Source organism: Anser anser (assembly GCF_964211835.1).
Source record: "Anser anser genome assembly, chromosome: 2".
NCBI lineage: Eukaryota > Metazoa > Chordata > Aves > Anseriformes > Anatidae > Anser > Anser anser.
The window spans coordinates 42,057,063-42,071,120 of NC_139721.1; the positions used below are offsets into that span (position 1 = coordinate 42,057,063).

General features: G+C 38.1%; 1 protein-coding gene across 4 annotated transcripts in view; it reads left to right on the forward strand.

Moving 5' to 3' along the window:
• The window catches only part of RB1CC1 (RB1 inducible coiled-coil 1), a 77,834-nt gene that overhangs the window by 39,274 nt on the left and 24,502 nt on the right, over positions 1-14,058 (forward strand). For all 4 annotated transcript variants that reach the window (XM_083824827.1, XM_083824828.1, XM_083824829.1 and 1 more), the window contains 6 exons: positions 533-717; positions 3,423-3,609; positions 3,690-3,771; positions 4,634-4,695; positions 5,674-5,777; positions 7,729-7,855. In XM_083824827.1, coding sequence (XP_083680953.1) covers positions 533-717; positions 3,423-3,609; positions 3,690-3,771; positions 4,634-4,695; positions 5,674-5,777; positions 7,729-7,855 — 747 coding nt within the window. The remainder of the gene's footprint in view (positions 1-532; positions 718-3,422; positions 3,610-3,689; positions 3,772-4,633; positions 4,696-5,673; positions 5,778-7,728; positions 7,856-14,058) is intronic.

The following is a 14,058-nucleotide window of genomic DNA, read 5'->3' on the forward strand; positions in this document are numbered from 1 at the left end:
ATTGGCAGATAACGAATGAAGATGATGTTTAAATTTGTACATACATTCATTCTAGGAAGGAGGGGGAAAAGTTATTTTCATATATGAATTTAATTGTTTAAGAGGTAGATTCTTTCGCCCACAGTAATAATACTGGATATGCTATAATGTTAAGTCTTGGATATGCCAGAATTTAAAAAGCTGTTTGCAGGAATTAGAATGATGGTTGATTGCCTTAGAATTAGTATCTACTTCTTTCTGCTGCATTAAATTTAAAATCTTTCACTTGTGCTGGTTAGTTGTGGGAAGTTCTTAAAAGGTTATGTTGGTAATGTTTGGAGATTAAAATCTCATCTGAGATTTATTTGGTATTGGATTAGAGAATGGAAGTAATGTGAGCTTGACACTTGATTTCTCTATGTAGGATTCTGTTATACCCTTTAATAGTTACAGGAATTTTATTAAAAGTCTTGCATGCTTACAGAGAAGATGATTACTTCAGTGCTTTTTGATCGTTACAAAGCTTGTGTAACAAATGTCTTTTCTCCTATAGGGATTTTTGGCTAATCAGAAGAGAGCTGAGAACTTGAAAGATCCTTCTGTGCTGCCTGACTTGTGCTTGAGTCATGCAAATCAGCTGATGATTATGTTAACTAATCACAGAAAACTGTTAGATATTAAACAGAAGTGCACCACTGCCAAACAGGAGCTTGCAAATAATCTTCAAGTCAGACTAAAGTAAGTTACAACTTCTCAACTTGGCATTGCAAATTCCACTTGTATTGATATTCTTAAAAGAAAAAGTGTCATAAGGAAATCTTCAGTAATGCACAGAGGCTTTTCTCAATGGAAGAGAAAATAAAAGTTGGATCAGTTGAGGTTGTTTATCAAGTCATCTGTAAGTAAGAAACAAAATATTACTTAAGCTGTAAGAAAAAAAATCTCTTAATGACCTTCAAATTAATAAAACAATATTCTTGAACCTACAATCCCCTCTCCTGTCATCAACCTTGAAAGCCATCAATATCGTATTTAAAATCTGGCAATTATATTGATATTTTCAAAAGAGTGTAATAAATATAAGTAAAACATTCTTCAGTAGCTTGTGATCATATCAAAGCAGGAAAGCATTACATTAGTTTGTTATTTACTTGCAGTTAATGAAAAATAATTACATCTACTGACAGTGAAAATGTCATTTTTTCATGTAAGTGTCCTTGCCGTATGCCATAGAAGGCAGTAAGTAGTCTGTATTGCTAAATGGAAAAAGTGTTCTTTCCACTATTAAACCTAATCCTTAAGCTTTATTTAATGTTATGTCAGATACATAGGGAAAGTGTACAGACTTAGATCATTCCTTCAGAACGGGTTATGTTTATACTAGCTGTTAATAATTAGGCAACATTAGTGAAGGGTGTAGAGGGCAAGAAGTATGAGTAGTGGCTGAGGTCCCTTGGTTTGTTCAGTCCAGAGCAGAGCAGGCTGAGGGGAGGCCTCATGGCGGCCTGCAGCTCCCTCACGAGGGGAGCGGAGGGGCAGGCGCTGAGCTCTGCTCTCTGGGGACAGCGACAGGACCCGAGGGAACGGCATGGGGCTGGGACAGGGGAGGGTCAGGCTGGGTGTTAGGGAAAGGTTCTGCACCCATAGGGTGGTCGGGCACTGGGACAGGCTCCCCAGGGCAGGGGTCACGGCACTGAGCCTGTTCGAGTTCGAGAAGCATTTGGACAATGCTCTCAGACACATGGTCTGATTTTTGGGTGGTCCTATGTGGAGCCAGGTGCTGGGACCTGATGATCCGTGTGGGTCCTGTCCAACTCGGGATATTTTGTGGTTCTATGAACACTGACGCTGTTAAACTTGCACACTGGATTGGTTATTCATCAAGGAGATATTTTTTCTTCTTGACAAGATTACAGTTTGTATAAAAAATGTAGTTTAAGGATGCAGGGAAAAGTAAAGCAGAATCAGCAGTGCAGTAATGACAGATTCTGTGTTTGTAAGATGAATTATTGCTAGGGAAATCAGAATAGGAATTTGTTTCTCTTCAGTGCCCATGCACCTACTCTTACCCTTCTGAAAAGATGTATTTTTTGTTTTTTCACCATTTTTCAAAAGCAGAGAGGGTTAGTATGTAGAAGTTAGCTTACCATAAACATCCCTTTGATTTCCTATATGCTGAAGTACTGGTGTAGCTATGTACCTAATTCACAAGTTACTAGAGGAAAAGAATTGCATCCCTTTGGAAGGAGAAAGTGAGGCACAGAGAATGAATGCAAGGAGGATAGATCTTGAGAAGAATAAAGCATAGATTAAAAAAAAAAAAACAACTTTTGTGTGTCAAACCAAAGGTGGTTCTAGATTGTCTTTAGCAGCAGCTAGTAGCAAATGACTGTAACAGGAATGAGGAAAATACATATTTTCCTCTAAGAATATTTACATATTGAAGTAGTTCTGGGTTTAACTGCTGGGTAATTACTTTAACTACTTCTTTTGAATCCACGAACTCTTCCTGGCTTTTGTAAGTTCAGCCGTGCAACTCTTCTGTGGAAAAAGTCCTTCCTTTTGTGCTTGAACTGGCCACTTGTTGGCTTTGTGTAATGCTCTCTGTTTATTTGTTGCTACTCATTACTGTGAGAAAGTTAAAAGTGTATGTTTGTCTTCTCTGTTGGCATATGTTCCTCCTAGTTTAATGTTGGCTTCATTGTATTTGTCACTTTTACTTCACTTCTGTCAACAAAAAGATTTTTTGTTACTGCAAGGGTGCTATGACTTCTTTGGAAAAGTTGCTGTAATGTTTCCACTGAGACACCAGGTTATCACCTTTTTAGTAGTTAAGCTGTGATTTAATTATTTTGGTGTCTGTGTTTGAAATTACTATATTGACCAAGGAATGCATGTGTATATTTTCAATAAGATAGTTGGATGTGTGGTTACATAAAATGAAAATTTGTATGCTAGCAGGGCGGTTATTTGTAGTGAGCAAGTAGATGGTGTGAACTTCCTAGGCAGTCTTTAGATCTTCTCTTTGACGGTATCCCCACCCCTGATATTTCTGGCTAATGCTTTTCCATATTTTTAAGATTTATAAACAAAGACTAGTGTCGTCTTTGCTCTGGATGTACGAACTTCTTTGTAAATTCTTCTAGAGAAAATTACATTATAAGGTTATCTATGCTAAGAGTATTACTTACCAAAAACAATACCTTAACTTAAATGTTGGTGAGTGTTACTTTGAACGTTTATGTGGATTTTTTACTCTGAGAAGTTAATAGAGAAGACAACTACTGAATTCTGAATTACTTGGTACTTCCAGATAACCTGTTGTTGACCTGTGTAAAATAATATTGTTTAGCTGATCCAAAGATGTTGCTAATTTTGGATAAATTAAAATGCAGAAGAGATGACTAAGTTGCTATCTTCTAAATCGTAACCTGCTTTTGTAGGTGGTGTTGTTTTGTAATGCTTCATGCTGACCAAGATGGAGAGAAACTGCAAGCTTTGCTTCGTCTTGTAACAGAGCTTCTAGAAAGGGTCAAGGTTGTAGAGGCTCTCAGCACTGTTCCTCAAATGTACTGTCTAGCTGTCGTTGAGGTTGTAAGGAGAAAAATGTTCATAAAACACTACAGGGAGGTAAGTAAATACAAAGGTTTGGTCTTGACAGTTTGTCAACGTATAAATTAACTACTAATTATGCATTTTCCTTTCTGCAGTGGGCGGGTGCTTTAATAAAAGATGGGAAACACCTATATGAAGCTGAAAGAGCAAAAAGAGAATCTTTTGGTAAACTGTTTAGTAAGTACTTTCTCTTCTGTGAAATCAGAGCTATGGTTTAGTATGACTTTTGTCTTTAAGGGTAGTTAAAATATTTTCATTATGTTGTAATTTAAATACCTGCATGTTGTTTTTTGTTGCTTAAATAGAGAACATACGGTGTGCCAGGAGGTCCTGTTATGAACAAATTTTGCTACTAAATCATGTTACGATTTAATCTATTCCATATAGTTTATCCAAAATATTGTGAAAGTTCTAATTAGTTTAATGGTTCTGAAAGAAAAAAAAATCGTAATTACTACACTTGAATGGAGTTTCTTCTTGAACATGTTCTACAAGCTTTACTATTCCATTAAATAACACTTGTGAAACCATTACCGAATATTTGGGTATTGGTACAGTTTCATTGATATTTCTTCAGGAAAGACAAAAACTAAAGTTGCACGTGTATAACACTTGACCAGAGGTTTAAAAAAAAAAAGTATGAAGTTTGAGTAAAAAAAAGAAATCAGAGAAACTGGATTTTTCCTACTAAATTTGTATCCTATGTTCTAAATGAACTACTAAAATAAGAAAATTGAGTAAAAGGTTATCAAAATTTTGGAAAGGAGATTTGCAAGATTATGAAGAAGAAAATTTGAAAAACGACTTGAGGATTTTAAGAGATAAGCACTAAGGGAACAATCTCAAATGGAGTGCGAAGTTGTATTTTTCATGGTGGGTTTTGCATGAAGTTCCATGCAAAAAGTTCCAGTTTTTGTTAAGAAATAGCATAGTTGGTAACACCTTCAAATTTGGTTCAGTTGTTAAAGTGTTTCTCATGGGGCATTGTTTGTATGTTGCATTTATTTCTTTTAAATAACCACTTTTTTTCTTTGCCCAGGGAAGTCTTTTCTAAGGAATCGCTTGTTCAGAGGACTTGATTCCTGGCCTCCATCATTTTGTGTATGTACTCAGCATCTTTGTTTCTTTCATGTTTGTAAACAGTACTGTAAATTAAACTAGGCTTAATTAATGTTGTATGCCTGTCACATTGCTGACACAAAAGAAACAACTAGAAACTACTATTTTTTGCTATTTAAAGTGATGTGTATTAACACTGGTTCCTAACTTGCGTTGCAGTGGGAGAGGAAATATCAGTTTGATACTCTGTTTTAAGAAGGAGCCTCTGGAATTGAATAAAAAAAGCTGTTGATCGGAAAGCAGAGGCCAGGAGGGATAATTTGCCTAACTAATCCAATATTTTGAATAATACAGCCATTAGATTATTCATGCTGCAAAAACAAGTAAAAGGTTTTCGTGTTTTCCTGTAATTACTAGATGAGCGGAGCAGAGTTTTCATCTCTTCATTGGTTGATAACATGATGGTGAAAAAGTGTAGCTATAATCAAGTATTGTCTATTAAATTTAATTTCGCACAGACTGGTTAATTCAAGTAAGATCTATCTCTGTGATTCTAATGTTGCCATCTTATTTTGCCTTGTTTACCCTTTGCAGCTTCTCTTTTGCAGCATTTTTTTTTTGAAAAGATGCTGGGAAGAAATAAAAATGCTACTTTTCTATTTTAAATACTGAATCGGATTGATACTTAAATATTTGTTTAGTAGCACAATAAGTAAAGTTTCAGTGCCATCTCTTATCCCTTAACTACTTAAATCATTAATGCTTACAAAGCTTGGTAATAGGGAGGAAGTACTGATGCCAGAGGCACTATGGATAATGACTGTAAATGTAAATTAACTTTTTAGGGTTGTATGGGTGAGGATGTAGCCAGACACAGTTTCTTTAAAAAGATAATGAATTCTTTTGAGAGATCAGTTTGTTAAACTTCTCCATTATGAATTAGGCTCCTTTTTTGAATCGTTCCTTAGTCATCTTGATATCACCTTTATAACAATGTAAACTAATTTCTTCTTAATACAGACACGAAAACCTCGCAGGTTTGACAGTGAGCTTCCAGATATCTCATTAAGTGACTTGCAGTTTTTGCAGTCATTTTGTCCTTCAGAAGTACAGCCATTACTCAGGTAAATCACCTTTTTAAACTTTGTGCAATATGGAGGTAACTTCCCTTTCTGTCGTGCTTCCACTTCCAATTTATTTTGCATAAGGAACAGACAAGGATATTTTTGTTAAACTGATATTCTTAAGCAATGCTCTTTTGCTGACTTAGTGCAGATATATGTTACTTAAATGCTTATAAACAAGCTCAGATGACCTGAACACATGTATGCCCTATGTATTCTGTATGGAGATGTAAAGGATGTTGGACATTGCTCTTATGGTTAGTGAACTTTCAATTCATGTGTCTTAAACCTGTAAAAATTGGGCAAGCACAAAATAGGCAGGAGCAAGTCCTCTGTAAGGTGCTGTCTAGGAAGAGGTCTATCTGTATCACTGTAATCAGATGCTACAGGTATCTGCATTCTCCGTTCTAACAAATGTCACTGTATTTAGAGATTTTCTCAGATTTCATTTTCTAGCTCTAAGGCCACAATCCCACAAAGGATTGATAATGTAAAAAGGAGTTTCTCCACTGTCATTTGTCAGGTTCATCAACAGTACCAACCTGCAACCTGTTACTAGTCCACAGTGCAGGAGCTGAATTGACTGCATTTTTCACCTTTATGTTGTAATGGCATTCTTTTTAATTCAGAAGTCCTGGAAATCCTCCTGGTGCTATGGCTACTGACATTAACAATAAGTATAGTGAGTTTAGTTTGCTTGAGAGTGAATTTGCCATAGATCGCAATGCAACTGATAAACCATTCTGATTTCCTCGTTACACTGTTAAGTTTGCATCTCAGTCACTGTGGAGATAAAAAGCAAACTATCATGATATGTATTGCTGATATTTGCTGTGAATTTTACAGCCTTCCTAGGAAGTTCAGATTGAGTTCAGGAAGAATTTTGTTTTTCTGTTGTCGGGAAATCATCAGTAACTAAACTGTTGCGGATTACTGATGTAATGATAGAGCTTTCCACTTGATGGCAATAGAGGTGGAATTATGTCATGTTCACTCTGTTTCGTGTTTACGTTTGGTGGCAATGTTGATGACAGTGGAGGACTTGTAACTTGAGTGGGCTGAGTTGCCCCACATGTTGGTACACTCTGAGCTTCAGAACAAACTTCAGAGCAGTGCTTTGTCTGGTATTTTCATTTAACATCTAAAAAGAAAATCAGCAAACTAGCAAGCTGAAACTTAGCACAGAATCCTTACCTATCACCACCCTGAGCTGCATAATTAAAATGATGCTTCTAGTATATATACTATTATCTAGTACATAATATTTTGATTAGAGAATGCAAAATACAGTGAAATATAATCTGCTTTTATTATGTTGTTAGTCTAAATTAACTTCAGTTTCATGACTTCAGTGAAGTAATTCCAGATAAATATTCTGGAAGTACAGGCTCTCAAGAAAAATGGAATAAATATTACTTTCCTGGAGGTTTAGGAAACTTGCAATTGAAATCTTACAGTGCAAAACTTGCAATATGATCACAACACATTATTCAGCCTTTTAATTTAGGCTACTTATCATTGAGAAAGCATAATTGAGAATTAATTGTTGTTTCAAAGGAAGAGCTGGATTGGAGAAAATCCAAGAGAATAATTGAGTCATAAGTGCTTCAATTACAAATCGAATCACCATCAATTCTCTTCTGTTAGTGTTGTTGTAACTCTAGGTACTAGTGGTAAATCTTTTTCTCAGAAGGAAAGACTCTGATATATTACTTCCCCATTACTGTGTTTATTATTATTTAGTCCTTAAGAGCTCTTGAGTTCTTATTTTAAAGCATAAATACCAGGTGTTTTTGTGGATTTTCCATGTAAAATAGATGAAACGAAGAAAATATAAACTTTATACAGAGAGAAGCTTAGCCTTATTGGAATACCTATATAACACTTTAATATGTTTGAATATTAGATGTAACAGTAAGGGGAAAAGAGTTAATCTTGCACTGTTTTTAAGGGTTCCCATACTTTGCGACTTCGAACCTCTTCACCAGCATGTACGTGCTCTACATAACCTGGTAAAAGCAGCACAGAGTTTGGATGAAATGTCACAAACCATTACAGACCTGCTGAATGAACAAAAGGTATGTGCTTTTTTTTACCAAGAAAATAGAGTATTGGAAAAGAGTTGTGTATCTTCATAATATTGTTTTAACTGAAAAAAACTGTTCCAGACATGAAGATTAGGTTATCTCACAACTGCATAGTAATTGTTTCTTTTCTGTTGAGTAAAATGAGCCTATTTAGAAAGCAATCTAAAGATATTAAACGTTTATCAGATGTTTATATTTTACAGAATTTTTAAAATTAGGAAAATAAATTAGAGAGTCTAATAGAATTATTCTGAATATTTTTCTGCCTTTGTGAGCTTTTGTGTGTGCAATGTGTATATTTTGCCAATGTTGCTTTAGCTTGTATTTTAGTTTGTTCTTCCTGTAGATACTTGCATTGATTTTTTTTAAGTCTTTCTGGCACAAACAGGTAAGGGAGAATTCAGGACCTTGATTGATTGTCCCCATTAATCTGCATATTGGTGTGTCATCTACTCCTTTTGTTGCAGTCCTGTTTCTTGGGGAAGGGAAGTAATATGTGCAGTTCTTTGAGTATAGAAGAAATAGATGGGAAAAATTTCTTCCTCATTTCGCTCTACTGTTAAGCAGATACTTTGCCCTAGAAACTCTATTCCTGTCAATCACTTTTGATTCTACACATTCTGCCTCTTTCATAGTATGCCAAATGGAGTCATTTTAGCTTGTGACTGTAACCTGTCCTGTTGACTTCAAGCAAAAGTTCAAACATAGCTTAAAGTTGACTGCTTCATATTGGGCTTCTCTAGTAGTTGTAGTATAGAATTTTTGCAGGACTCCATGCTATCTACAGTGTGAGTGTTCAGATACATTTTGATGCTGACTAGAAGCAATTTTTGTAACTGTCTTTATACTGAGCCTGTCCTAGTTCCACTGAAATTTGAGGTATACTCTTCAAATAGGTTGTTAACTATTTTATCCTCAAGATCATGTGCATGTTCAATTTTGAATTAGAAAATTCCTGCTTAAACTACATGCATGAAGTCCTCTGTCTTTTTACTCCTTTGAAACTCGAACAAGATATTTACTGGTAGTCTTTGTATAAAATGAGATCTGGGCTATTCTTTGTTCTGAAATATGAAAATGGTGTGCCATTTGTCAGCTTAGCTCTTTTCTCTTTATGAAGGTTGCTTTCTTTATGAACAGCCATTGTGAACGAGAGTTAGGGCCCGATTGCTGTATTAGACAATGGAATGGCTAGGAGTAGTGTAACTTCTGTGAAGTGTGGGATTTTTCTGAATATACTCTTCTAACATGCCACGCTATGGTATGTAGAAGTCCACCCCCATCTTGGAGCATACTGAGATTTATCTTGTAAGAAACCAAGGCAGTGACAGGGGTTCTAGGGAATTCTTAATATCACTGAAGCTTGGAGTGTCAGGATAGTGTGAAATAAATCAAAAGAATAACTTTTAATCCAAAATATATATAATAGTAGAACAAGAAACAGGAAAGGTGCCTTGTTCAGTCTTGATCGTAGAATCATAGAATTGTTAAGGTTGGAAAAGACCTCTAAGATATCTGATCCAACTGTCCCACTAAACCATGTCCCTAAGTACCATGTCCAACCTTTCCTTAAACACCCCCAGGGATGGTGACTCTACCACCTCTCTGGGCAACCCGTTCCAATGCCTGACTACTCTTTCTGAGAATAAATGTCTCCTCATTTCCAACCTAAACCTCCCCTGGAGCAACTTGAGGCCATTCCCTCTAGTCCTATCACTAGTTACGTGTGAGAAGAGGCCAACCCCCAGCTCCCCACCACTTCCTTTCAGGTAGCTGTAGAGAGCAATGAGGTCTCCCCTGAGCCTCCTCTTCTCCAGACTAAACAACCACAATTCCCTCAGCCGCTCTTCATAGCACTTGTGTTCCAGGCCCTTCACCATCGTCATAGCCCTTCTCTGGACACGTTCTGGGGCCTCGATGTCCTTCTTGTAGTGAGGGGCCCAAAACTGAACACAGTACTTGAGGTGCGGACTCACCAGAGCAGAGTACAAGGGGATGATCACCTCCCTGGGCCTGCAGGCTACGCTGCTGATACAAGCCAGGATGCCATTGGCCTTCTTGGCTACCTGGGCCAAGGTGCTCGTGTTCAAGTGAGCATCAATCAGTACCCCCAGATCCTTTTCCTCTGCAGAGCTTTCAAGCCACTCTGGCTCAAGCCGTAGCGCTGCATGGGATGGTTGTGGCCAAAGTGCAGGACCCGGCACTTAGCCATGTTGAACTTCATCTCATTGGCCTCTGCCCATCCACCCATCCTGTCCAGGTCCCTTTACAGGGCCATCCTACCCCCTCCGGCAGCTCGATACTTCCCCCCAACTTGGTGTCATCTGCAAACTTACTGAGGGTGCACTCAATTCCCTCATCCAAGTCAACAATAAAGATATTAAAGAGGATGGGTCCCAACACCAACCCCTGGGGAACACCACAGGTGACCCGGTCGCCAGCTGGATTTCACTCTATTCACCACCACTCTCTGGGCCTGGCCGTCCAGACAGTTTCTAACCGAGGAAAGTGTGCACCTGTCCATGCCATGGGCTGCCAGCTTCTCCCGGAGCGTACTGTGGGACCGTGTCAAAGGCCTTGCTGAAGTCTAGGTAGGCTACATCAACAGGCTTTCCCTTATCTACCAGGTTGGTTACTTGGTCATAGAAGGGATGGTTTCTATTGCTCTGAAAGTCCACCTAAATATTGGTTCAGACTTGTTTATCTGAGAAATCTGTATCTGTATCAGGCTTTACAAAAAATGCGTGCCAAATCAGGAGAATGTTCTATCCACATTTTTTTTTGCTGTTCTTTGATCAGTTTGGATTCTTGGCTGACTCAAAAATGTGAAATGGTTAGACAGATTTGGATAATTCTCTCTTCCCTTTAAGTAAATTAAATTACACAATCAGAGTTGGGCAACTCGTGATGTCATCTTGAAAATGCCTGTCTCTGTATGTCATTTCAATGATTCATTTGAACATCTTTTTAACTGAAGCAAATAGGTCTGAAGAGATTTTTCTTTGTCAGTATTCTTGTTATCACCTGATAGAAAATTGGGCCCTTTCTATTTGTCACTTTGTTTTGCAAATGATCTAGCAGTATTTTTTGGTTGTTTTGCTTTAAATCATAGAACATATAATCAAAGAAAGGCTTAGGTTGGAAAGGACCTTAAAGATCATCTAGTTCCAACCCACCTGCCACGGGCAGGGATGCCAGCCACTAGATCAGGTTGCCCTGGGCCCCATCCAACCTAGTCTTGAACATCTCCAGAGATGGGGCATCCACAGCTTCTCTTGGCAACCTGTTCTAATTGCCTCACCACCCTCTGAATGAAGAATTTCCTCCTAACCTCTAATCTAAATCTCCCCTCTTCTAGTTTAAAACCGTTTCCCTTTGTCCATCATTATCTGCCCGAGCAAAAAGTTGCTCTCCATCTTTTTTATAAACCCTCTTTAAGTACTTGAACCCCCCCTTTAAGTAGTGAAAGGTCTCAGTGAGGTCACCCCGGAGCCTTCTCTTCTGTAGGCTGAACATCCCCAGCGCTCTCAGCCTTTCTTCAGAGGTGTTTCAGCCCTCTGATCATCCTCATGTCCCTCCTCTGGACCTGCTCTAACAGATCTACATCCCTCTTTGCATATGCTCTTCTGTTTTTATTTAAAATGATTGAGATAATATGAAAATGACCTCTTATCGTCAGTATTGCTAGGTATTTCTAACCATGAGCCAGCAATGTGCCCTTGTGGCCAAGAAGGCCAGTGGTATCTTGGGGTGCATTTTGAAGAGTGTTGCCAGCAGGCCAAGGGAGGCAATCCTCCCCCTCTACTCAGCCATGGTAAGGCCACACCTGGAGCATTGTGTCAGTTCTGGGCTCCCCAGCACAAGAGGGATATAGAACTGCTGGAGCGAGTCCAGAGGAGGGCTACAAAGATGATTAGAGGACTGGAACACCTGTCGTACGAGGACAGGCTGAAAGAACTGGGCCTGTTTAGCCTGGAAAAGAGAAGACTGAGGGCAGACCTCATTAATGTACATAAATATCCGAGGGGAGGGTGTAGAGAGGATGGAGCTGGTCTCTTTCCAGTTCTGTCCAGCAACAGGATGAGAGGCAATGGGCACAGACTTGAAGCACAGGAAGTTCCTGCTGATTATGAGGGGGCACTTGTTTACTGTGAGGGTGACGGAGCACTGGGACAGGCTACCCAGAGAGGTTGTGGAGTCTCCTTCTCTGGAGGTATTCACAATCCACCTGGACGCCATCCTGCGCAACATCCTCTAGGTGATCCTGCTTGGCAGGGGCGTTGGACTAGATGATCATAAGAGGTCCCTTCCAACCATGCCCATTCTGTCATTCTGTGAATTTACACAATATAATTTGCAGGATAAATACATATTTAATAATAATCCTGAATATTACTATTTTTCATGGTTTGTGAACTGTCAGATATCTTCCCAGGATGTTGATGATTGTGCAGACTCTGAATGTTGCTCATGTAGCCCATATAGTATTTGCCCAGGGAGGCACACTTGACCCCAGCCTCCATTTCCACACAGGTAGCAGCAGAAGCCTGGTTCTCCAAGTTGGACTGTGATAGTTTTTCAGGCTTATTAATAGTGCAGCAGTTCAGCTTTTTCTGCATCAGGCAGGAGTTCAGCTTCTGTGGTTGATGCAGGAGGATCGTCTTTTGATAGCTGCTTTAGGCAGGAGAGGAAATCTGTCTGCAGCCAAATGAACAAAGAGCAAGTCAGAGGGAATCCAGTAACTGATCGGGAAAGCTAGTAATATATATTCTAAGTGTCCCATTAATTCTTATCAGTCCAGCTTTGATGACACGGATAGTATGCATCTTTATCTGAGGTTTCTTTTTTTTAGTATTACATCAAAGTATTTAAAGAATAATGTTGTTTGTTTTTGTTTAATTTGTTGCTATTTTGAAATGTGTTTTTCTTTGTAATGCTTACTGCTTTTTCTGTTTCATTTAATGGTCTCACACAGATTGATGTGTTCTTTCATTTCTATAATACAAAGTTTAATCTGATTAGTGATTGGGTTAAAGATACCTAGGAGAAAGTTAAGATGCCCATAGGAGTGAGGTAAGAGGATTAAGGTGTCTTCTCCATGGTTAGTAGGTAATTAACATGTGCAATCCTGTGGTGTTAAAAGGTCCTAGTGTAAGAGAAGGCTTTTCAAATGAGATTAGGTATCTATCATTTGTTCTAGTTGAGTTCAAAATCCATTGCTGTTTATAATCCTTCAAAGAGTTGCACAGTTCCTTGCCTATGATTTTATCTACTGATCTAACTAGAACAAGGCATGTAATCCAGTAACAGCTCAGAGCATTACAATTACTTCTGATTTCTAGTTTTCCTTGTTTGCTCTGGACTTTGTCACAGAAATTACAGCATATGACATATGCATGCATTACTGCATATACTTTGTAAATGGACTACATAGCGGACATCAAGTTTTCAGGGAAATAAGCAGAAGTAAACAAAGTCTTCCATCTAGTTTCAGTTCCTCAAAATGTGAGGTTTTACTCTTCACTAGGAAATAATGTAGTAATTCAACCAGAGTTCCACCCTAGTTCACAGCAGCCACTGCAAAGACATTGAATTTGTTACAGCCTTGTTTCGGTTTCCCTCAGAACTGTGTAAAAAAAAATGAAGTTCACTTCAGAGTATTTCTCTACGCAGTGAAAAGTTGTGGTTTATTTTCCTCTTCTTTATGCTGTATTCTTACTCTACACTTTCTAGTATGATCCTCCAGGAGTGTCAAAAATTGATACCATCTTTCCTTTGCATGTGGCTTTCTGTAGGGCTTTCTAATATTCAGTCTTCAAAGTCATTTTTCATGTGCTTGCTTTTATCTGTGATGCTAGCTTTTATTACTGTTAAAGCTCTGGTTTATCAATATTAAATGCTTGTCAGTTAAAGCATGTGGTTTGAGTCCAGGCATTTATCAACATATAGAATATCTTTCAACATTTCTTTTTCTCAATTTTCTTAGATAAACAGCAAGCTGAAATTAATCACAAGGGAAACATGTTGAAATCTGGACTGATAGTATTTTTAAAAAAGGAATTGTTCCATTTATGTTTTTTGTCTCTTGTGTCCTGTATTCATTTTTGATGGCTAAAGACAGTATTTTGAAAGAATAATATAAAGCTTTTTGCAGCGGGTTTTGATCATCAAATTTAAAAATTACTGTATGATTT